General features: G+C 60.5%; 1 protein-coding gene across 1 annotated transcript in view; it reads left to right on the forward strand.

The window, feature by feature from the left end:
* The window catches only part of LPCAT1 (lysophosphatidylcholine acyltransferase 1), a 47676-nt gene that overhangs the window by 13855 nt on the left and 9110 nt on the right, over window positions 1–24711 (forward strand). Inside the window, exons 2-9 of the mRNA XM_030332970.1 lie at window positions 4211–4353; window positions 9584–9798; window positions 12962–13074; window positions 15315–15375; window positions 15927–15985; window positions 17766–17800; window positions 18957–19011; window positions 20964–21046. Coding sequence (XP_030188830.1) covers window positions 4211–4353; window positions 9584–9798; window positions 12962–13074; window positions 15315–15375; window positions 15927–15985; window positions 17766–17800; window positions 18957–19011; window positions 20964–21046 — 764 coding nt within the window. The remainder of the gene's footprint in view (window positions 1–4210; window positions 4354–9583; window positions 9799–12961; window positions 13075–15314; window positions 15376–15926; window positions 15986–17765; window positions 17801–18956; window positions 19012–20963; window positions 21047–24711) is intronic.

A 24711-nucleotide genomic window follows, 5' to 3' on the forward strand; every position in this document is an offset into this window, starting at 1 on the left:
GTGTGCGCCTGGTTGATGGGCTCGTGAGCACGTGTGAAGTTCCGTTACCTCATCGATGGCTCCTACCGTGGTCACAGTGGCATGTCTGCCGCGGGGGCTCCCGGGCCCGGGGACCTCTGCCTGCCTTCCCCATCTCCGCTGTGCCGCTGGGTTCCAGGTACCCCCATCCACGTTTTCTGCCCCCGCTGGGAGTGCCTTTGCCCAGGAGCCCTGGTTCCCTCTGGCAGGAAATAGTGCTGGGAGCCTGCAGGCGGCCGTGAGGGTCTCCTTGCGCCTGGGTCTGCTCTAGCGGGGACTCCAGACAGAGCACACCGGGCCGGAACAGCTGCTCTGTGACTCAGGGCAACCGTGAACCTGGAGGGCAGCGTCTGTTCCTGGGGACCCCTTTCCGATGGGACCGTGTATCTAAGCCAGCTTCCAAGGAGCGTGAACCGACCCAGCCAGGGACTGTCACCGCGGGCCCCCCTGGGACTGGGTTATAAACCCTCAGCTCATGGGAGGGCCGGCCTGGCACTTTTGAGGGTGACTGGGGCTCCTGACAGGGACAGGCCGCAGCCCTCTGAGCATCTTGGAGGGGACGCGGGTCCCGTGTTAGCAGCCTTTTCCTGCTTGGTCAGCAGCGTTCCTCCCCGTGTGCCACTGCTGCCCCTGGCCCCTGCCCTGTGCCATTGCCGGGGGCAAGGCTGGCATTCTCTCCCTGAGGCCCCGCTGACCCCGCCCTCCGGCCCAGGGCCGCCCTGAGGGGGGCTCCGGTGGGAGCGGGCACGCCCCACCCAGGGAGTCCAGCACAGAGCTGGGTCTTACTCAGATTGTGGGGGGCGGAGACCCGCTCTCTCCCCGGGGCACTCCCACTGGGGAATGGGACGCCCCCCGCTGGCTCCGGGAAGGAAATACCGTGTGCAGCCTAGTTGCTAATTACAGTGCCTCCCGAACGTTGAGCCGGAACTGCCTGGAAACAGCCCAGTTGGCCCTGTTTGTTCTCCAGTCCAGCCAGGACGTTCTGAGCACGCGTTTCCTCGGCCCCAGCACACTTGAGAACGTCCGTGTGGCTGACATGGCTGCCCTGCCTGTGGTCCTGTGGCTGGAAACTCTGAGTGTGCTCCGACAGGCTGGGCACAGGGCGTGGTGGACGGCGAGGGCACCGGGAGGTGGCCGGGCCTGGGAAGGACGCAGGTGGGCCAGAAGATGCAAGGGGACAGGAGGGTCCAACCAGCCGGTAGCCTGGAATTCAGGAGGAGTGGCCATAGCCCACAGAACGTTCTGGAAGAGGCTGCAGGAAGCCTTCCGAGTCCTGCCCCTTCTGGGGACCGTTTGCCTCTCCGGGGCAGGGCTGAGCCCAGTGGACAGCACGTGGGCCCAGTGCTGGGGCAAGGTCAAGGCAGGGTCATGGGGTCCTGGGGAGCAGCCCGGGAAACACACGGGGTCTTAGCCCAGGTGGCCGGGGCCCTCCTGCACCCCATGGGCCCCCCGAAGGTGCTCGCCTTCCCCACGCCGCTCACGTGGCCCTCGTAAACCCGTGTCCACCTTCTCCCCGTCCTTCAGGCCCAGCCAGGTGGTCACTGCAGGCCTGTGACGCTCACTCACCACACTGTGCACGAGCCCCGTCTGTGAGCTGAGGGCCCCGGCCCGTGCTGGGCACTCACACGCCCCCTCCCCGCTCGCCGTGAAACTCGGAAACCAGGTGGTGTTCTCGGGATGCGTGTAAGAGGTGCGCGAATTGTCGTCACGGTCAGTTGTGGTCACTCACGTGTTGTGTCCCGGGTCCAACAGCTGCTGGCCACCCACGGGAACACATGTCATTAACAACGTGAGGAGCGGCACACGTGCCCTGACTCGGGGCACCGGGCGGGTCTGGGTCACCCCTGGACCCTCGCCTCCCCGTCCCCGTCCCCGTCTGTGGTTCTCAGAGGTACGGGGCGGGGCTGGCGCTCCCACGCCCTCCAGGAACCCGTGTGGTTCCGTCTTTGTCGACCCAGAGCAGGGGGTAGGCCTGATGGTGGGCGAACAGCATCGCGGCTGCACCCTCGCACTGTGAACACTTCCTGGCGGTCTCTGTTCACGTGCTTTGCTGCCCGGTCGTCCCTCGGCCCGTCCCGCGCGGGCAGCAGGTGTAAAGGCCGTCCGGGGCGCCCGCAGCCAGCCGTCCGGAACTTACCGTGGGGCTGGAGAAAGCTGGGCGTTCTCAGTGTGGCAGCGGGAAACGGGGCGCTTCCGAAAATACCGCTCTGTGCTTTTACCTCAAGAAGTTAAGAGGGGCGTTAGAGTCCGAGTAAGAGCGGGGTGCCTGTAGGAGCTAAAATTCATACGACCGACCGACTGGCCACGGGGACGGTAAACCCATCCAAAACTGGTTCAGTAAACAGGCTGATAGAGTAGAAAAATAGCGGTCAGTGTAGGCCGAAAAGTTTCAGAGGGCGCGAACAATGCTGATTACACGGCAGGGCAGGGTGACGAGAGGCACGGGAGAGTGCCACGGGCAGCTTCTCAGTTCTCTTGCAGACGCGCGCGAGGTGGGAGATTGGTTAGGGGAGGAAAAACCTGCTGGGGACTCCCAGAGAGGATTTTCTCAGTGGCAGAAGCACTGAAGGTTCAGAGGAAGTGGGACACCTAGGTAAGCGATGAAAATAAAATTAGAACAGCGCTTGTGTGTGCATCGCCGTGGAAACTCCCCCGAGAGGCAGCTCGCTGGTGTGCAGGGGGGGCCACGCCACGGGATCCGCCGGAGGGAAGCTGTGGGCCAGGCCTGCCCCCGACTCGACCCAGAGACGCATCGGTGAGCAGACTCAGCAGTTCCTTAAAAAAATCCCCGACTCTTGGTTTCGGCTCAGGTCATGGTCTCACGGTTTGTGGGGTCGAGCCCCACGCGGGGCTCGGTGCTGACAGCGGGGGGAGCCTGCTTGGGGTTCTCTCTCCCTCTCTCTGCCCCCCTTGCTTGTGCTCTGTATCTCTCAAAATAAATAAACATTAAAAAAAAGAAACCCCAGCGCTGTGACCAAGGTTCTCACGTCTAAAAGCAGCATGTGGTGGACACGGGCTGAGCAAACAAACACCAGAAGCAGGAAGGACAGCAGGTCGCGTTCACCCATTCGTGATGTGGAACAAACCCAACTCCCAGAAACCCAGGGGCGGGAAGGTACTTTTTTGTCAGCAAAGCACGTCTGCTACAGCCCAGAGCAAGTCCGCACTCGATGGGAAACGTCGTCACCAGCATCAACCACAGGACAGCAGATGTGATGTCTGTGCTACGTTCACTTCCTCACCTTGTGGGGCCACTAGACAGTTTAAACTCATACACACGGCTTGTCTCCCACCTGCTGGGCGGTGCTGCTCCTGACAGGGGACCCGGGAGCGCCTGCAGGGAAACCGCGGGGCCGTCCGGTGCGGGTAACGGACGAGCAGGGGGGCGGCCGTGGGCCCTGCAGCCGGTCGGCCGGGAGCTGGGAGACGTCGCTGTGCACTTTCTCCTGGCCTGTCTTCTCTGTCCTCCCTGCGCCGAAACCTACACGTTCGAAGCGTGTGTTACTGCAAATAATTGTAAGTTGCATCTGTTGATCACCAATCCTTTGTAAGTTTGAGCTTTGCCATCCGTCCCCTGCCCTGTTTCCTCCCTGATCGCTGAGATGCTGGCCCTCTGAGACCGCGAGGCTCCTGAGCGTGTGTCCCCAGGCGTGCGCCCCCAGGCGGGGACCACAGCCTGGTTCTGTGCGCACGGGAGCCTGGTTTTAGGAATGGCCATCTGTCCACCGCGTTCCTGCCCTGACCCCTCTGGTGAACCATGTGTCCATCCCCACGGAGCCCCTCCCGTGGTGTCGCCCCGACCAGACTGCCCGTTTGGAAGTGGGCTGGCTGTGCCCCGTTCTCTGCTGGGCTCCCGCCCGTGATGTCCCGGGGCTGGAGAGTCACGGGCGTCCCCAGTGCTCCCTGAGCTCCCGCATCCGCCTCACCGCGGGGAACCTCAGCGCTGCAGAGGCGTCCCCGGGTTGTGCTGGGGCTCAGGCGTGTGCCGGGGCGGGCCCCAGAGGGGCTCAGGTGTGCGGGACGGTGGGCGCCGGGGTTGGGGGATGGCGGTGCAGCCCAGAGCCTCGGCAGGACGTCCTGGCCACTCGCCGCCTCGTGTGAGGGCAGGCGTGGCGTTTCCACGCCAGCTCCGGGGCTGGCTGCCCGTGCGGAGTCCGCCGATTCCGGAGTGACCTCGCCTCTGTCTTCCCAGATGGCCTTCATGACGCTGACCCTCTTCCCCATCCGGCTGCTGCTTGTCCTGATCGCGATGCTGCTCGCCTGGCCCTTCACGTTCTTCGCCACGCTGGGGTCCTCGGAGAGGGAGCCCGAGCCGTCCCCGGCCTCGTGGCGGAAGTAAGTCACCCGTCTGCGGGGCCACCGCGTGCCCCGGCCCCTCCGGCCTTCCTCCCCTGCCTGGGCCTGGAGCACGCCAGGCTGCCCTCTCCCGGCCGGGACACCGCCGGCCACATGCCCCCTTCCCCTCGGGGAGTGGCTGGTTCCGCCCCTGCCGTGCCCCCACCGCACCCCTGCCCTGAGGGGGTCCTCTGGGGCCGGGCTGCTGTTGGCGTGTCCTCAGCACAGAGATTCCCCGCGGGTTTCCGTGTCCCCAGCCCTGCGAGGCTGTGTGTCGGCCAGCGTCTGTCCTTCTCGCTGGTCTGGTCTCCGCAGGGTCCAGCGACCCTCCCTGCTTCGTACACCTGGAAGGTCCCTTGCGTTTGCTCACCAGATACTGACAAAGGAGAGCCGTCTGTAGACGGACGAGTTGTGAATACATCTCAGCCAGAGACCCAACGTGGACCGCAGGAAGTTAAATGAAATCACAGTGTTTTCTTGTTTCTTCCTAAAGCGGTTCGCAGAGTATACGCATTAGTAAATGAAGGTGGCGAGCGTCAGGAGGACTTCGAGAAGTATTTCCGGCGTCCTGGAAGTTGTCGTTTCTGTCGTAAACCCGGAGACTTCCCCGCTCTCCACACCCTAACGCCTCTCGGCAGCCATACGGGGCCCTTGAACGGTCTGTTCAGAAAGAGTTACTACTAGGCCCGCACAGGGGTCAGCAGAAAGGTGCACACGCCAGGTCCAGCCACGCTCGGTTTACCAACAGCTCTGCTGGAGCCCAGCCACACCCGCTGACCCGCGTACCGCCCAGGAGGGCGGAGCCGCCAGGGCAGACGGAGCCCAGGGCATTCGCTCCTGGGCCTTAAGGGGTTTGAGGGACAGGCTCGACTTCCTGCACCGGGAGCGCGTCTGCTCTCTGCTCTCTGCTCTGCAGGAACACCATGCCCACGGCCGGCAGGCGGGAGCTGGCGGGTCCTCGGTGCCCGTGGTCCCGACACGCACCTGTCGTGCTCACACAGGGCACTGACGTGCGGGGCGAAGTCGGCCAATTTCGAGTCAAGCGTTTGCCGAGCCAGTGATGAGTAAGGCGTGGCCATGCTTGGGGACGGTCCAGGTGCCTGGGGGACCCCTCACACAGGGTCTTTGTGTGCACCCCCTGCCGTGTTTCACGTTCTTGGACCATCATCGGTACCAAGTGAGCCACAGTCTGTCTCCCTCCCGGAGGTCCCAAAGGCAGGCCGTGACCTGTTCCCATTCTGTCCCCAGCACAGCCCCTGGCCCGGGGACGCCAGGAAGCAGGTCCCGAGGGAGGGACAGCTGCTCGGCATTCCTGTCCACTGTGGTCACTTGGGTGCACTGGGGTCATCACTGGCTCTGGGGTCCTCGTTCTGACTTTTTGGGTTTCTTAATTCTCTTTGAAGAGCTTGCTTAACCTGGAGGGTGTTTTTCAATGTTTTAGCCCTAAAATAGGGATTTAGTGTCGGATGTGTAATCAAACAAAATCTAGACCAAATAGGAATCAGACTTTCAGTGCCGCTAGGTTGAGAGTCCATAGCTAGAAAGCAGAGTTTTTTGTAGTTTTTGACAAATTACAAGTGATTTGACTAAAAATTTGAGGTTTGAGTCATGATAGGTTAACACGACTTCCCGGCATTTTTGTCTTAATTCCTTCCTTCTTCAGCTCTGTCCCTGGGCTGGGATCCCCTCCTCTGTCCACACACACAGTGCAGATTCTGTCTTTTCAAAGTACGGGACTCCGGGCTGCTCTCCATTCCCCGTGCCCACCCCGTGCGGCTCCACGTGGCTCCTTCGGTGACAGATGGGCCACTGCCTCCCAGGTGCCTCGTGTGCCCAGAGCATGCCTGAGAAGTGTCCTCGGCAGCGAGAAATAGAGGTGTCTGTGTCCGTGGAGACCGCACGTCACTGTGCACACACGTATGAGTGTGTATACGTTTATGTGTGTGCGACCATGAGTACATGCCTGTGTGGGAGTGCAAGCATGTGTGTGCATGTGTCCAAGCATGTGCACGTGCATATGTGTACCTGTATGCGAGCATGTGTGTATGTGTGTGTACAAGCATGCGCGTGTACAAGCATGTGCGTGTGCATATATGTATGAATGTATATGTGTGTGTGAGCAGGTGAGCACATGCATACATACATGTGTGGGCATGTGAGTGTGCATGTGTTGTGTGTGAGCATTTGTGTGTATGTACATGCACGTGCAGGATGCGTATGTGTGCACACGTGTATACGCATGTGTGGGTGTGTACATGAGTGTGTGTATGTATATGTGTGTACAAGCATATGCATGTGTATATACGTGTGAATGTATATGCATGTGTGCAAATGTGTGCACGTGTATATGCACATGTGGTTGTGTGCACGAGTGTGCATGCGCATACGTGTGTACAAGCGTGTGCATGCGTATGTGTGCACGTATACGTGCATGTATAGGTATGTACGTGAGTGTGTGTATTTGCATACAAGCACGTGCATGTGTATATACGTGAACGCATGTGTATATGCAAATGTGGGTGTGTACACGTGTGTGTGTGTGCGCGCGCGCGAGCCATGCACAGCCCCGCGCTGGGTCTGGTGCTGGAGGGAAAACACGAGTACCATCAACGCTGACCTCCTTAAAGGAGGAGGCGGAGACAAGATGCCTGATCCAGGGACTCGGGAGTTAGGAGGAATCGGACTAGCGCACACGGGCCTGTGCGGAGGAGTCGTGGGTGGGCCGGGGGGTGTGCAGTTTCACACCTTGCTAAAGGAAAAGCCTGGGGCCTCCAGGGAAGGGAGGAACGGACAGTCTCACCACACACTTACTTCCAACCGCAGTCGTGTAAGCAACCAGCACATCTTCTTGCAAAACCCGACCAGCGGGCCAGCGGTGGAGGATGGTCCTCGGCGTTGCCTCTTGGGCCCACTCACGAGGTTAGGAGGGGCCGGTGGCAGTCCCCTTGGGCCACCGCAGCCACGTGCCACAGGCTGGGGAACAGCGCGAGGTTGCGGGGGCTGGAATGGGGCAGATCCGGCTCCTGGCCTGCGCACGTGCTCTCTCGAGGTCCTCGCCTGGCGGGCAGCCCCGGTCCGTGTCTCACGGGACACCTGTCCCGTCGCGCCACAGCCCCGCTCTTAGAGCCCCATCGAACCTCATTTGCAGTTACAGACTCTCGTTCGCCTGTTGCTGACGGGATGCTGAGCCCGAGCGTAGCCTGCGCTTCTGCCCCCTCGTGTCCACGCTGCGATGATGCTCTCCTCCTGGGGGTCCCCGAGCCCCCGGCCCCCCATCACACGTTGCTCTTCCGCTGGGTGCGGCGACTTTCTGCAGGTTTGGGCGTCGTCTGCCTCCTCGGCCTGGTTTGGGTTTTGTTTTTTTTTTTCCCTCGTTTTTTTCCTCCCAAGATTTTGTGGAGCGTCGGGGTTTTTTCTCAGAGGACAAGCAGGAGAAACTGAGGTGCGTTTCGTGTCCGGGAGTCTTTGTTTTCCCCTCGGTGTTGACGGGTAGCTTGTCAGGGCACAGACGACAGGTTCCAGACCTCCCGTCCCCAGGGCCGCGAAGATGTGAGTGCGCCGTGGTGCCCGGGTAGCCCATCTGCTCTTCTGGAAGTTTTGACATCTTCTGTCCGTCCTTGGGAATCTGAAAAATTCTCGAAGGAAGTTGTAGGCGTCTGTGGTTTCGTGTTAAATTTTCCGTGTCCAAAGTGGCGTCCTTTCTTCCCTGCCTGTTCCCGGGGGAGTCCTGCTCACTCCTCAGCTTCCCAGGGAACTGGCCGCTTCTGCAGCGACAGACTGGATTTGCCAGACTGTTGCCTCGTCCTCCGCTCCTTTCACAGCGCCCCGTTCTGGATTCTAACAGCTCGAGGACGGTGTGGACCACAGCCTCTCCCCTGGTCGGTCTCTTGTCCGTCACGGGGCTGGTTGTGCTCACGTCTCAGGCTCTTGGGCTCCCGCCTGGGCGATGCGGCAAGAATGCCCCTGTGCGTGTAGGTCTGCGTCCTGCCTCTCTATTCCCAGGAAACGCTCCGGGCACCTCAGGCTTGTCGTTGCTGCCTGAGCCTGGCCGGGAGGCGTCGGGCCAGGAGGCCTGTTCCGCGTCCGCAGGCCGGCTCTTCCCAGTGGGCGGTGTCCTGGGGATGGCAATCCCCGAGACCTCAGAGAATCGTCAGGGGTGGTGCATGCATCCCCCCCCCCCCCCCCCCCCCCGCCCGCTTCTGCTTAGTGCCCTTCGGCCTGTTGGCCTGAGGGGCGGTGGGTGTGTGTCCGACAGAAACATCAGGATTTGGTCCCCACTTCCCAGCAGCCCCCCTCTCCTGCACCCGGCTTCCCGGGACTGGCTCCGCTTCCGCCACAGCCTGCCCGGCGCCCCCTTCCTTACGCATCGGCAGGTGTCAGCTGGCTTTGATTCTTGCACGTGTTCCCGTTAGGAAAAGTAGCAGACGCGCACACAAACACGCTTGGCAGTGTGCGCTTGGACACGTAAGGAAGTGATCACACCCGGTTGTGGCGATGTGGGGATGTGTGAGCCTGGCCCCCAGCAGGTGTACAACCACACCGGGATTGTTCATCCCCTGCAGGCGACGGCGGCTCAAGGCGGCCCCGTGAGGGACTGCTGCTCAGAGCCGTCGGGCCTCGTCTTCCAGAACTCTCTTGAGGGGGATCAGTCCCGTGAGATTTCCGGCTCTTTTCTGTCGCTCAGTCCTGTCATCGTCCACCTGATCTCATCTAGAAAAGGCTTAACAGCGTGGCATCTGGTCCTGGGACCACGGGCAGCCTGAGGGAGGTGGGACCGTGGTTTCTCACCACAGGCCTCCGCTCCTGGTCTCGGCCTGACTTCACTCCTGATTTTACTTGCATTTTGGATGTTTTAGCGGGCTGATGTTTCTTTAAAACCTCCGTGCTCGGGATGCGAATCCGTCACCTTCCAATGCTTGCGGCCCCGGAGTCTGTGAGGTCGGGACTCTGTGTGTCTTTACACTGCTGTGAGGCGTGGCACAGCCACTTCCGTTTTCCTAACAAAGTCACGATGTCGCACGTCTACACAGAGGGACGAAAGCACAGCACCTGTTCTCTTCCCTCCTCCGGCCGGTGCACGTTTCGGATCAGCCTGGACGGCACCCTGGATGGCCTGACGGGTCAGGTCCGTGTGCACGGGGCCGGCCTCACGCTCACAAGCCGTGACGGAGCCGGCCTGCGACCCCCCCCCTGCCCTGCCTCGGTTTGACCACAGCACCTTCTTTTGCAGGGTCGTGGACGTCCTGCTCAAGGCCATCATGCGCACCATGTGGTTTGCCGGAGGCTTCCACTGGGTGGTGGTGAAGGGGCAGCAGGCCCCACCCTCTGAGGCCGCCATCCTCACTCTGGCGCCCCATTCCTCCTACTTCGACGCCATCGCTGTCACCATGACGATGTCCTCCATCGTGATGAAGGCAGAGAGCAGGAACATCCCAATATGGGGAAGTGAGTGAGCTCCCCGTCCCCATGTGGGGCGTGAGTCCCCCCCTCCTACTGGGAGCGAGTCCCCCCCACCTCCTGCTGGGAGTGAGTCCTCCCCCTCCTGCCGGGAGCGAGTCCTCCCCTCCTACTGGGAGTGAGTCCCCCCCACCTCCTGCTGGGAGTGAGTCCTCCCCCTCCTACTGGGAGTGAGTCCCCCCCCTCCTGCTGGGAGTGAGTCCCCCCCACCTCCTGCTGGGAGTGAGTCCTCCCCCTCCTGCCGGGAGCGAGTCCTCCCCACTCCTGGGAGTGAGTCCTCCCCCCTCCTGCTGGGACTGAGTCCCCTCCACCTCCTGCTGGGAGTGAGTCCTCCCCCTCCTGCCGGGAGCGAGTCCTCCCCACTCCTGGGAGTGAGTCCTCCCCCCTCCTGCTGGGAGTGAGTCCCCTCCACCTCCTACTGGGAGTGAGTCCTCCCCCCCTTCTACTGGGACTGAGTCCCCCCCTCCTACTGGGAGTGAGTCCCCTCCACCTCCTGCTGGGAGTGAGTCCTCCCCCTCCTACCGGGAGCGAGTCCTCCCCACTCCTGGGAGTGAGTCCTCCCCCTTCCTGCCGGGAGTGAGTCCCCTCCACCTCCTGCTGGGAGTGAGTCCTCCCCCTCCTGCCGGGAGCGAGTCCTCCCCACTCCTGGGAGTGAGTCCTCCCCCTCCTGCCGGGAGCGAGTCCTCCCCACTCCTGGGAGTGAGTCCTCCCCCCTCCTGCTAGGAGTGAGTCCCCTCCACCTCCTACTGGGATTGAGTCCTCCCCCCCTTCTACTGGGACTGAGTCCCCCCCTCCTACTGGGAGTGAGTCCCCTCCACCTCCTGCTGGGAGTGAGTCCTCCCCCTCCTACCGGGAGCGAGTCCTCCCCACTCCTGGGAGTGAGTCCTCCCCCTTCCTGCCGGGAGTGAGTCCCCTCCACCTCCTACCGGGAGTGAGTCCTCCCCCTCCTACTGGGAGTGAGTCCTCCCCCCCTTCTACTGGGACTGAGTCCTCCCCTCCTACTGGGAGTGAGCCCCCCCACCTCCTGCTGGGAGTGAGTCCTCCCCCCTCCTGCTGGGAGTGAGTCCCCTCCACCTCCTACTGGGAGTGAGTCCCCTCCACCTCTTACTGGGAGTGAGTCCTCCCCACCTTCTACTGGGACTGAGTCCTCCCCTCCTACTGGGAGTGAGCCCCCCCACCTCCTGCTGGGAGTGAGTCCTCCCCCTCCTACCGGGAGTGAGTCCTCCGCACTCCTGGGAGTGAGTCCTCCCCCCTCCTACTGGGAGTGAGTCCTCCCCCCCTTCTACTGGGACTGAGTCCTCCCCTCCTACTGGGAGTGAGCCCCCCACCTCCTGCTGGGAGTGAGTCCTCCCCCCTCCTGCTGGGAGTGAGTCCTCCCCCCTCCTACTGAGATTGAGTCCTCCCACCTCCTGGGAGTGAGTTCTCCCCACCTCCTACTGGGAATGAGTACTTCTTCCTACCGGGAGTGAGTCCTCCCCTCCTACTGGGAGTGAGTCCTCCCCCCTCCTACTGGAGTGAGTCCTCCCCCCTCCTACTGGGAGTGAGTCCCCCCCACCTACTGGGAGTGAGTCCTCCCCTCCTACTGGGACTGAGTCCCCCCCCACCTCCTACTGGGAGTGAGTCCTCCCCTTCCTACTGGGAGTGAGCCCCCCCCACCTCCTGTTGGGAGTGAGTCCTCCCCCCTCCTGTTGGGAGTGAGTCCTCCCCCCTCCTGCTGGGAGTGAGTCCTCCCCACCTCCTACTGGGAGTGAGTCCCCTCCTGCTGGTCGGCACAGGTCACACCCATGTGACCTAGGCACTTGTCTTGGGTCTGTTCTTTCCTTTTCTTATGGTTCCTTTGCAGCATCTGTTGTTACAACTTTTACATCCCGTGCACACACAAGTGGCCCCAGATGTCGTGACGTGTTGGAGCATGTCATCAGCTTCTGTATCACACAGGCACTCTAATGCCTGGGGACAGCTCCCCAGCTGTGTCCCAGAGCACTGGTTCCTGTACCGGAAGCCCAGCTGTGCAAGTGTCCCTAGGCCTCGTGACAAATTACCAAACTGGTGGCTTAAGAGAGCGGAAGCTTCTACCCCCTTCTGGAGCCAGAAGTCCAAGGCTGGGGTGTCCCAGGGCCGCCCTCCCTCTGGAGGCCTTCAGGAAAGATCCCTCCTGCCTCTTCCAGCTCCTGGTGGCCCCGCGTCCCTCGTCACAGGCCACCCCTGTGTGTGTGTCTTTTATAAGGACGCCTGTCCTTGGATGGTCTAGGGTGGTCTCATCTTCAGATCCGTAACTAGTTACGTCCGCGAAGAACGTTTTCCCTGATAAGGTTTCGTGCACAGGTTCTGGGGGTTCAGATGTGGACACGTCGGGACGCGTGGGCTCCGGGTTTCTCTTCTAAGATGTATCTTCCCACGTTTAGACCCTCTTTCCCGACAACCATCCTCTTTGGTGGTGGGAGCACTGACCCACCCCCTCACCAGGGGGCCGTGTGGCACATGTGGCCTGTGGCGCATGGCTGGGCTTGCGGCTGCCTCACCCGTGCTGGGTGGTGTTGATTTCTCCACCTGGGCCAGAAGTGCAGAGCACAGGCGTGGACAGGGCAGGTCCTGGGCGGCGGTGGGGAGTCCACACAGCCCCCTGCAGCCCCTGGCCCTTCCCCGCAGTCCTTGGTGTCCCGTGGCCTCCTCCTCGTCTTGTGAGGACACCGGGCCTGGGCTGGGGCCCACCCCACTCCGGGACCACCTCGTCATACATTTGCATCTGCAGATGCCCTGTTTCCAAATGAAGTCATGGTCCTAGGTCACTGGGGTTAGGACGACAGCCTGTGTTTTCGAGAGACACAGTGTGCCCATAATAGGGGCGGGTGGGGTTTAAGCCACATGCCTGGGGCCCTTCTGACCCTGGAGCCTTCCCCGCCGTCCTCTGTTAGCAGGGGTGCGGTCAGCCTCATTCTTCTCACTTTATCCTGATGGACAGGCCCACGGATGCTGCGGTTACTGCGGACCTTGCAGGGTGTGGGACTGCGTGCTGCCATGTGAGGGAGCTTTGCCGATGCTCGGTTCCCTCAGGGTCACGCATCGACTGCGGCCTGCCCCTCAGGGCCACTGCTGTCCCTCCTCCAGTCCTGTGGCCTGTTCCCACACGAGTGCCTTCCTTCCCTTCCAGCTCTGATAAAGTACATCCGGCCGGTGTTCGTGTCCCGGTCGGACCAGGATTCCCGCAGGAAGACTGTGGAGGAGATCAGGAGGCGGGCACAGTCGAACGGAAAGTGGCCGCAGGTAGCACAGTCGCGTTTTCAGCAGATCTGTCCCGAGAGATGTGAACTTAGAGGTGGGGCTGGGTGGTGGGGACCCAAGGGGCTAGAACTGGCCTTCCCTGGGGCTGGATTTGTTGTTTCATTTTATTTTTGAGGAGTGTGTGAATTCAGGATTGTGCTAACCTTGGGGTACTTTGGGTCCTGAAATTTTAAAATTCAAACAAGGGAAGCATCGTCAGGCCTGTCTCAAGTTGCCGAAGCCTCTGTATTGAAAGGCGTCTCCCCGTAAGCTCCAACCGGGCTGAAGCTGGCTAACCTGGGCTCCGTGGTTGGCACAATCCCACGTCTCAGCGGCACGTCGGTCCGTGAGGCCTGTCCACTCCTTGTGAAGAGCCTGGACGGAGCCCCGAGGGAAGGTCCTGACCCGGCTGCAGGCCTGTGTCGGCTGAGGACGGTTTCAGTCACGCTGTGTATCCTTCCTCCAACGCCGAAGGGCTGGGATCTGTGGGACTCTGTGGGTTCTAGATGTTCAGAAAACCCCAGAAGGCCTGGCTCTCAGGACCCTGTGCCCCTGGACAGCCCCACGATTGAGAGCGGCCGCGTGGCCACGTGAGCCATATTTTCCAACGTCGGGGGGACTTCTGTTATATCCCTGGGGTCAGCGTGAGTCCGAGTGATTGCAGCTCTGGATGGGGAGGAGTTTAACCACGTGTGTGGTGTTGCCGCTCTGGCCCGGCTCGATTCCTTCCGCCCACGGCCCTCACCTGTGTGCCTTTGCTGCCTGTGTCTCTGTGGGGGCCCACTCCGCACTGGCAGTGTGTCCCCGGGCGGCAGCACCTGGGCCTTATAGCAGCTGTGAGCACACCCTCGTGAGCACTCCCCCTCATGAGCACTCCCCTCGTGAGCACCCCCCCTCGTGAGCACTCCCCCTCGTGAGTACACCCTCCTGAGCACTCCCCCTCGTGAGCACTCCCCCTAGTGAGCACAACCCTCGTGAGCACACCCTCCTGAGCACTCCCCTCGTGAGCACTCCCCCTCGTGAGCACACCCTCCTGAGCACTCCCCCTCATGAGCACTCCCCATCGTGAGCACACCCTCCTGAGCACTCCCCCTAGTGAGCACACCTCGTGAGCACAACCCTCGTGAGCACTCCCCCTAGTGAGCACAACCCTCGTGAGCACTCCCCCTCGTGAGCACAACCCTAGTGAGCACCCCTCGTGAGCACACCCTCCTGAGCACTCCCCTCATGAGCACTCCCCTCGTGAGCACTCCCCCTCGTGAGTACACCCTCCTGAGCACTCCCCCTAGTGAGCACAACACTCGTGAGCACACCCTCCTGAGCACTCCCCTCGTGAGCACACCCTCCTGAGCACTCCCCCTCGTGAGCACAACCCTAGTGAGCACCCCTCGTGAGCACACCCTCCTGAGCACTCCCCCTCGTGAGCACAACCCTAGTGAGCACCCCTCGTGAGCACACCCTCCTGAGCACTCCCCCTCATGAGCACAACCCTAGTGAGCACCCCTCGTGAGCACACCCCCCTGAGCACTCCCCCTCGTGAGCACAACCCTAGTGAGCACTCCTCGTGAGCACACCCTCATGAGCACTCCCCCTCGTGAGCACAACCCTAGTGAGCACCCCTCGTGAGCACACCCTCATGAGCACTCCCCCTAGTGAGCACACCCTCCTGAGCACTCCCCTCGTGAGCACACCCTCCTGAGCACTCCCCCTCGTGAGCACAACCCTAGTGAGCACACCCTCCTGAGCACTCCCCCTCGTGAGCACACCCCCTCGTGAGCACAACCCTCGTGAGCACAACCCTAGTGAGCACACCTCGTGAGCACACCCTCCTGAGCACTCCCCCTCGTGAGCACACCCCCTCGTGAGCACAACCCTCGTGAGCACACCCCTCGTGAGCACAACCCTAGTGAGCACACCTCGTGAGCACAACCCTCGTGAGCACACCCTCATGAGCATTCCCCCTCGTGAGCACTCCCCCTCGTGAGCACTCCCCTTCGTGAGCACACCCCTCGTGAGCACACCCCTTTGCACACTCGAAGGAGGCTGTGTTGTGTGTAGGTCTGCACTTCCAGACTTTAGTAGAACCCGTGCTTGGAGAGGAAATCCGTCCGTGTATGCCTTCGTCCTGTGTCTGACCCGTTTCAACGGAGTAGATTAAACATCTGAAGTATGTCAGCAGCAGAGAAAATAGATTGTATTCTGAATTATGTCTAAGATTCACCTTTTTTTCTTTTCATTCCAAGATCATGATTTTTCCAGAAGGAACATGTACCAACAGGACGTGCCTAATTACCTTCAAGCCTGGTATGTAGGGTTTTTTTTTTTTTAACTTTTTTTAACGTTTTATTCATTTTTGAGAGAGAAAGACAGAGCATAAGCAGGGGAGGCTCAGAGAGACAGGGAGACACAGAATCCGAAGCAGGCTCCAGGCTCCGAGCTGTCAGCACGGAGCCCGGCGCGGGGCTCGAACCCACGAACTGTGAAATCATGACCTGAGCTGAAGTCGGACGCTCGACCGACTGAGCCACCCAGGCGCCCCTGTAGTTTTCTTAATTCCACAGAGAAGTTCCTCCTCGAGAAAGCAGGGGAGACCCTTGCTCCCACCGGTGCCTCCCAGATTTCCCACAAAAGTACACCCCAGGCCAGAGACACTCCTGCGGGACGGGCTGTGAGCCTGGGGTTCCCCTAAGATTTCACAGCTGGCAGCCATGTTGAGGGTCCCTCCAGGCACCTTAATAAGACTTCTGACCAGGAGGGCGAGGGAGAAAAGCTCACGTTAACTCCAAGACCAGCATGAGAGGCGCCAGCGCGGGGCCCGCGGCTCGGGAACTAGGACACCGCCCTTTCCCCCACAGGTGCGTTCATCCCAGGAGTTCCTGTCCAGCCTGTGGTTCTGCGATACCCGAACAAACTGGTGAGTGTGTTTCCCGGGGATTCCGGTGATTTACTTGGGAATGAGAGTTTGAAGACGTTTCAGGCACCGTTTGTAGTCAATCCCAACATTCCAGAACGCTTCAGTATTCGTGCGTGAAGTCCTGTTTTCGTGGGTCGTGAGCGGAGGCCCTTCCTGTCTGTTCGGTCTGATGGTTTGATGTGAGACGGGCCCCCATGTCCCCAGGAGCCTTCACTGCCTGTTTACCAGGAAACACTAAAATTAAGAGTGCTTAAGTTCTGAAAGGCAGGAGGGAAAGGAACTAAGTGACTTGGTATTTAATACGCCGTTGTTGTGCGTCTGGCTCCGTGCGGAGGTCTTTGCTTGTGACAGAGCGGAGTAAAAGAAGGGCGTGTGGGGCTCCGAGTGCCTGGGTGATCCCGACGGACCCCCAGCTCAGGGGAGGCAGGGAGCTGGACGGAGCCTCAGCGGGTTCTGGTCACAGGCCCCCGTGCCCTCCGCTGCCACCCCTGTGAGAGCGTCTCACTTCTGCCAGAACCCTGCCGGGGGGACGTCCTTGTACCTCGACAGGTGTCGGGCTCTCGTAGCTGAGCCTGGGACACAGGGACTCGTGTCCTTGGGCCCTGCCTGGGCACTGGATGCGCTGGACTGTTTCTTGACGGAGGACACAGGAGGTGGGTTTGTCACAGCGAGCTGTGTCTGTGTCCCACTGTGTCTTTGTGACAGCAAAACAGAAACTCCCCAGTCACAGCACGGTGGGGTCTGGAGTTGCTGGCACGGATGGGGGCAGAGTTGTGGGTGACGACTGTGGGCGTGAGGGGCCTGGCCCACCTTCTGCCGGACCAGACCCCGTGCCTTCAGGTGCAGACGGACACAAAAGAGGCCCCCAGAGTGGCCAGTGAGTAAACGTCAGAAGCGGAAGCCACGGAAACCGAGAGGTGGCAGTCTCGCGGTACGTGACCGGAGAGGCGCGTGCGTCAGCCGGCGTCTGAGAGTCAGAGAACCTGTCATCGACGTGTAGAATTCTAGGTTTTCCACTTCTTAAGTTTGCTTTGTCAACTTAGTTTAAGCAAATTGCCTCTCCTGGGTTCTTCTAGAAGCATTCAGCCTGGCTGCTTTGCGGTCTCTTCTCGTTGGCCTGTGTCGTCCTCTTCAGCTGCATAATTTCCCGGAAAACCGCCACTGACCACTATGCACCCGGTCCTGTGGGGAGGAGGGTGGGCCAGGGCCACGGGGTCGGCGGCCGGAGAAGCCCCTGAGGTTGGGGTCGGGGAGGGGAGGGTGTTCAGCAGCCTGTGGGAAGGACTTCAGAAGAAAGCCCACGTGGGGGACCGGCGTCAGGGTAGAAACAGGGCGCGTGTCCTCTGACGTCCGTCCCCGCCCAGTGCTGGCACAGCAGCGAAGACCGAGGGTGGGGGGCGTCCACAAGTCTCGGGGTGCTGGGCACGCACAGGCCCCGCAGTGGGGGTACAGGTGGGTGTGGGTTGGAACGCACCTCGCGGTAGGGACCGCTCCCGAGGCCCGCACAAGGCAGGCTCCTGGGCCGTAGACCGAAGCTGCGGGACGGCTTGAACAAGGGACGGGACGAGGGATGCACCGGCCCTGGAGCCGTGGGAGGAGAGGAGTGTGTCTAGAGCGGCCCGGCGGTGGTAGCCACCCGCCTGCCCCCTTGTCCCAGAGCAGACTGGGGAAGAAGAGGGCACCAGCGTCTTGGCGAGAGACGGGCAGGTCGAGGCCAGGACGGAGGGCGGGCACACGCTGGGTCAGCTGTGACTCATCCTGCTCCTTTCTTGCCCCCCAGGACACCATCACGTGGACGTGGCAAGGACCTGGAGCGTAAGTGAGACACCGCGCGCTCTCACGCGTCCTGTCCTCCCCAGAAAGCACAGTGGCCCCTCAAGCGACTGGCCTGCACTTTGGCCTGCGTTGTGCACACGTGGGAACTCCAGACACGTGACCCGCTGTTGTTCAACAGCAGTTCAGTTCTGCCCCCTGTGCAAACCAGGTGTACAAACCTGGCCCGTTCTCACCCTCCTGGCGTCCAGGACCTAAGTTCGTTGTGGGCAGGTAACTGGGAGTGGCTCTCCTTCCCACTTGCGCCTGTCGGCTCAGTGACCACCGTCACGTCGGACACCTGCGGCTGCTAGGAAGGGAGGGGAGCTGCGAGGACGGCTCCCCGTCTCAGGCCCGGGGGCTCCAGGACAGCAGGCCTCCCCACGACGCCAGCATTTGAGCTGCTGTTTGGCGGTGGGAAGGGGCTGGTGGAGCCAGGCCCCCAGGCCTTGCCAAGGCATTTGGAACGGGGTGCTGGGAAGACTCCCTAAAGGGCAGCGTCTGCGCCGGCGAGGGGTGGGGGGGGAGTGATAGCGTTGCGGGGGCTGGAGTGTGGAGGGTGGGTGGCAAGAAGCAAGAGGGAAGCTGGGAAAGGCAGGAGGGGGCTCCTCTGGGCTGTGGCGGTCAGGCTTGGGGGTGGCAGTGATGGGGCAGAAGTCGGGTGTGCACGGAGTTAAGAGGGCACTCGTCCACTGTGGAGGGTGAGCGATGGCCCGAGGACAGGACTCGGATGGCTCCCCTTGTCCAACTTCTGCAAAGAACAGGGTGGTGATGCCGGTCAGGAGCTCTAGGGCCGGGCCCGGAGAGGTCTGCGTCACTGGGGACGGCCAGGTCGGGGACAGCGTCAGGTAGGCGAGGTGTCCTGAGCTGGAGGACACACGGGGGAAACGTGGCATGCAGGGCAAAGGAGAGCTGCAGGGTCGGTGCATTTAGTAGGGACAGGGAAGTCCCCTGTTCAGGAAAGGTAGCCCCATCCTCCTCACTGCTGCGAGGTTCGGGTCAGGCTGAGGGAGGCTCGGCATCCGCTGAAAGAATTCACTGCACAGTGGTGCCCTCTGCAGGGGAAGGCATCCGGAGGCTCTGCTCCAGAATCGGAAGTAGTTTAAACAAAATCGAGAATCCTTTAACCAATGCTGTAAATCTGTTTGTTCGTTTTAAGGTTGAAAATCCTGTGGCTCACGCTCTGTCAGTTTCACAATCGAGTGGAAATCGAGGTTTGTATAGATGCGGCGTCCTCTACAATGTCATGTCGGGGTTTATAAAGGTAGGAACCGTAGTGTTGGCGTCGAGGTCTGCGTAGATGCACCGCGATACGGTGTTACGTCGGGCTCTCTACAGATACAGCGTCGCACAGGGTTATCCTCTGTGCAGATACAGCTTAGGCAACCTTCACTGGGGTGTATACAGATACAATGTTGTATTAACGTCTGTACCAACAGATGTGATACAGCGTCTGCAAGTAAAGTTGTATGTTGACGTCTACACGGATACAACGTTTCACAGTCTGTGACTGGGGACTCTACGGATATGAGTTGAGCATTGTTACGTCGTTGTCCGTACAGATGTAATGTCGTGTTGGTGTCGTGCAAACACAACGTGACATTACCTGTGTGGACGTGGTGTTAGCGGACACTGTGTCATATTTGTGTCTGTGGGGATGTGTTGTACGACGTCGGGGTCTCCACAGACGCAGTGTTACGTGTTGTCGCGGCACATACTATACGGTGTCACGTTGTGTCTCAGTGTTACACGCATCTGTCTTGCTTTGTAGCTCCTTAGAGGTACTTCCCGTGGCTTTTCATCGATCACATTGTGTCTCTTGCATGATTTTGAATCCATTTACATAGGATTTTAAAAATCCACAACCGTCTTTTAACACGGTTAGCAAATTGGCGCATACGTGGTGAGTTATGTTTTGGCGTTTTTACGTGGTCTGATACTGGCGAGTTCACGTGGCACATGTCTCGTACTGCTGTTTTCTGTTTGATGCTCGGTCGGATCGCATAACCTGCCTCCCGGCTTGCAGCCCGTTGGGTGTCCCCGAGTCACGACTCCTGTTCCCTCCACTCTGTTAAATAGTCACAATCGTGCAGCCTGCATGTTTCATCCAGGTGCATGAGGGAGGAGGGTTCCTTTTTAAGAAGGGAACCAATAGGCTAGTCCCGCACCGCAGAGTAGGGATGGCCCGTTCATGGCGTGGAGGGTGTAACGAGACAACGTCCTTCCGGTAAAAGTTGTCGTGTTGCACCGAACTTACTGATGAGCCTGGCTTTTGGCCGGAACTCCGGGTTTGTTACTTCAGGAGAACAGAAGCCACTTAATCACAACAGGCTGAAGCAAAGGGTCCCCGGCCCGCATCCGAGGGTGGCGGGCCTGCCCCTTAGAACTTTGTATGTGGCTCGTGTGCCGGTGGCCCGGAAGCAGCCGGTGCAGGGGCCTCGGAGGACCATGCCTCCGGTGTGAACTCCATTTCACGCCTCGTTTCTGATGTTCTGAGTTCAAAAGACACAATGACTTTTTGAAATCGCTCTAAGTGTCTTTACTCACGCCATGCTTACGGGTGTCCGTGAGCACCTGTTGTGACTTCCACGGCGTCTAGTTCATGGTGCCGGGTGAATGAAGTCACGTGATGAGGACTGGTGGGGTTTCGGGATGTCCTTGTACTGTCAGATGTCTGTGATAAAGAGAGAGGGCACAGTGACGCCTTCACACAGTGGGGCGGCAGCAGAGCGTGGGACTCACTCATTTAAAGCGCCGCTCACGCGAATGCACACTTCCGTGGGACGGTTTGTCATAATCTGAAAATGCAGCGGATGTCAAATCTGGTGCTTTTTCATGAGGAAATAGTTTGTCGTGTTACCCCCAACACCAGCTGAGGCCTTTCGAGAGGAAGGCACACGACTAACTTTTTTGCATCCGTAGAGGAAGATTCCGTGTGAGATTGTCACCCACTGCGCCTGCAGGCAGGGGGCGCTCCTGCCCAGGAGTCGTGGGTTGTGAGTGTTCACACACGTGTCCGTGCGTGCGTGCATGTGCACCGTGGCCACTTTGAAGATGGTTCTAACGGAAAGTGCTTTGACAGACCTTAATCGTGTCAGACTTGCGACCGTCACCTCCGGTGGCCTGGTGATGCCCGTGGAAGTAACTCGACCTTCTCTGTGCTCAGTTCCTTCCCGTGTACAGCCCCTCGGACGAGGAGAAGAAGGACCCGGCCCTGTATGCCAGCAACGTGCGGCGCGTCATGGCAGAGTGAGTGCTGTCCCTCCCACGCCCCGGGCGCAGGCCCCCGCCGCCACCCTGGTGCCCCTGTCACTGCCCGAGGATGGCCCGGGGCTGCCCCTCAGCCGCAGCTTCCTCCTGAGCCCTGGGAGCAAACTAGCCAGTAGCCGTAGGAAAACGGTCTCTGCAGAAGCGAGCGAGGGCCTGTTGAGTGTGCACACGGGCGGGGGGCGTGCGTGGCCATCTTTTCGCACCTCCGGTGGCCGTGGGGTCACGGTTCTGCCTCTGCCTCGTTGCTTAACTTGGTGAATTCAGACGCGTGGGTAGGAACCAGTCAGCCCGGTGCCGGGTCTGCGCCCGAGGGCAAGGGGCCGCACCGCCTGGGGGCCCACGGGGCTGTCCTGTGTGTCCGCTCTCTGTTCACCCGCTGCAGTAGCCGTCAGCCCTCTTCCTCCCTCTTCCCAAGTCTAATCCTGGAAGATAAAGTGCTTCCGCAACGAGCGTGCGTGCCCTCGGGGAGTTTCTCCCTTTTGTTTCCATATCCTTCCCGGCCGTTGTGGACAGGGAGACATCAGCCTGCGCCCTCCGCACCCCCTCCCCCCCGTGTCCCGTCTCCTCTCTCCTCCTCTCTTCTACTCCCCGGCAGCAGGGGCTGCCTCTGTGTGGCCACTGAGGTCCCGGGAGGGGTTCTCAGAGCTCAGGGGCTCCATGGGGTCCCCGGCGGGAGGCCTGCGTGGCCTTGGAGGCGTTTTCACAGGCACTTTTGCTGAGCTGGTGTGGCCTGGGTGTGAAGTCAACCCTGTCCCCTCACTGTATACAGATCGCACCCCTGTGGCAACACACTCTGTGGGACTGTATAAAGCAGAATCCTAACCTGAACACAGGTAAATTCGAACTCTGCGTGTCCACATGCCCCTCAGAAAGCTAGGCTGGGGACAGAGCCCAGCAGATGGCTCCGGTCCCCCTGGGTGCCCAGCCACTGGCAGCCCGGGTCCCTCCCGCTCTCAGAATCCCGGACACACAGGCAGCAGCTGGCCACCAGGATACATGTGACTCAAGGCAGGGCGTTCGGTGACACCTTGCTTCAGCCTCTCGGTAAATAATCCCTACGGAATCGAAGGCTTGACGGGTGTGAATTCTTTTTAATTCCCGTTCAAATAAATTAGCCATTAATGTTGATGAGTATCTCACAAACTCTGCCTGTTAACGGAGGACAAGCATCATACGTCAAGTGGCAAAGGGCAGAGAACCCAGAAACAGGGATGTGGGGTGTCCCCTTCCTGGTTCCGGACCCACCTGGAAACAGCCCGGGTCCCTGAGGGACAGTCTAAGACTCTCCGGGTACATTCCGGCTCCTGTCCCCACACGGGGATCCTAGTAGCTGTGGGAGAGCCGCTTCAGAACCCGCTTCCTTACCCACGATCTCTCGTGGGACCGTCTTGCCACGAGGGGCTGTGGGAACGGTGGGAGGTGCTCTCGGTCATTAGGGGAGGGGCTCAGGGTTCAACACTTGGTGAGTTTTCTACCATTGAGGTTTCCTTTAATGGGAGACGCACATTTTTCAGAAGGCTGATGCAATGCTTTAAGATGGCTGAGCCCCGCCTCTGACCTCAGGGCACCGTCAGTCTGATGAGAGCGGCCCCTCGCCACCGTTAGACCAGCGGGACTTCTGGGTGAGACCCCCCCTTGTGGGGCGGTGTCCTCTTGGAGGCACCCGCCGGCTGCCTGGCAGGGGGACCGTGGTAATACTGTGCTAGCCGCGAAGCCTGGGGCCCCAGGGTCCAAGTAACTGAAATTTGGGGTTCGCTCATAAGCTTTTCTGTTTAGTGCCCCGTGTGGACTTGACACGTTGCCTTTCTGTGCACGTCGGCGTGCTGAGCACCCGCCACCCCGTGGCTCCGGTTACGGGCTCGTGCGTGGCGGGTGCCCGCGTGGGCCTGCGTGAGAACGCCGGTGCAGGCTCTGGGGCGAGGGCTGCAGCCAGGGCTGATGCTCTGGAACCACGCTGCCCCTGCTCAGACCCCCCATCCTCCCCTCCTTCCTCCAGGTGGGGTCCGTCTGTCCTGCTGGGGCCCCACCAGACACCCCCATCTTGGGGGGATGCAGGAGTGGACGGGAGGGAGCACTCGGGAAACCACAAGGGTCCTGGCCCAGAGGGCGTTTTCAGTGGGTTCCTCCCACCCGGCCTTCCTCAGCTTCACCTGCCTAAAGGCTGCCGGGTGCCGGAACCGCGAGGGACAGCTGCGCTGTGCCCGCAGGATCCAAAGGGACAGAGCGCTGGGCCGGGTGACGAGCCCCTGAGAGGCGGGCTTGAGAACTGCTCATCTGCTTACTAGAAATTTTCCCATGTTCGTGTGCTTTAGTCCAGTTTTTACAAGTCTTTTTTCTTGTTTATTTATTTGTGAGAGAGAGAGAGAGTGTGAGCAGGGGAGGGGCACAGAGAGAGGGAGACACAGAATCCCAAGCAGGCTCCAGGCTCCGAGCCGTCAGCCCAGAGCCCGACACGGGGCTCGAACCCACCGACCGTGAGATCGTGACCTGAGCTGAAGTCGGACGCTCCATCGACTGAGCCACCAGACGCCCCACTTTTTAAGACTTATCAATGTGGGCGTACTTCCGATGTGGACGGTTCATCCTGCTTCTGGGAGTTCTTTGTCAGCCCCCAGCGCCACAGGCATGCCATGGCTTTCTGGTGCGAATCTCTTCTCCAGCTGCTGTCGCGTGGTCGTCCAGTGGGTGTCCCTTCTTGGGAAACGTGTTCTGTCCTTGACGGGCACACCCACCCCGACACCACCTGTATTCATAGCAGTTTCTTCCTGTTGTCGAACTGAAACAGGTTTTCACGGGGCCACAAGAGTACCACAGAAACGTGGCTGGCACATAAACCTCTTAGACCCAGAGGCAGGGATCGCCGTCCGCAAGCGTAGGTCTTGGTGCACCAGCCACCGTGCGCCTCACGTGGGACGTGTGGGGCGGCAGGTGCTGCTGCTGTGTGGACGAGGCAGGAGCCACAGGGGAGGGGCCTGTGAGGTGGGGCCGCTGCGACTTTGGCACTGGTGGGGTTTTGGAGGGGTGGGGGGTCCGGAGCTGACGGCCAGGAAAGAAGTCTTGAGACCTCTTCGGCGCCAGAGGGGGATTTCGCCGAAGCGCGGGGACAGGGCCGTGGGCAGGAGGAGCGTGCTGGGGCGGTTCTGCATCTGGGGGTTCGGTTTGTAAAGGACCCGGGAAGGCTGGCAGGAGGGCTCTCACGTGCCCGGGAGGATCCCAGGAGAGGAGGCCTTGCCGTTGGGAAGCTAAGGCTGCTTTCCCCCTGGGGAGGCCTTACCCCTGGGACAGTAGGGGGTTCTGGGCAGGTGTTCTCCTCTGGACCTGCCGCAGGCCTCTGTCCGTGGGCCGCAGGTCACGAGGAAGTTTGACGTTACCTGCCACTTCTTCCGGCCTTTGTTCCCACAGCGCTGTGGGGGGTGATGTTGGGGCTGCGGGGAACGGAGCCTACAGGCTTCTGGAGATGGGGCTGTTGATAAGGTCGCCCTTTCTAGTAATTTACTGAGATGTTTGCAAACCGACTGAGACTCACGTCCCGCAGGACCGTGAACTCTATCGGGTAACCGTGTGCTTTTTCCTTCTCTCAGCTTTAGGGCAGCCGGGAGCGCATGAGGAATGTCACCCGTGTCCCACGGGGGGAGGGGAGGGGT

The sequence above is a fragment of the Lynx canadensis genome, chromosome A1, assembly GCF_007474595.2.
Source record: "Lynx canadensis isolate LIC74 chromosome A1, mLynCan4.pri.v2, whole genome shotgun sequence".
Lineage (NCBI taxonomy): Eukaryota > Metazoa > Chordata > Mammalia > Carnivora > Felidae > Lynx > Lynx canadensis.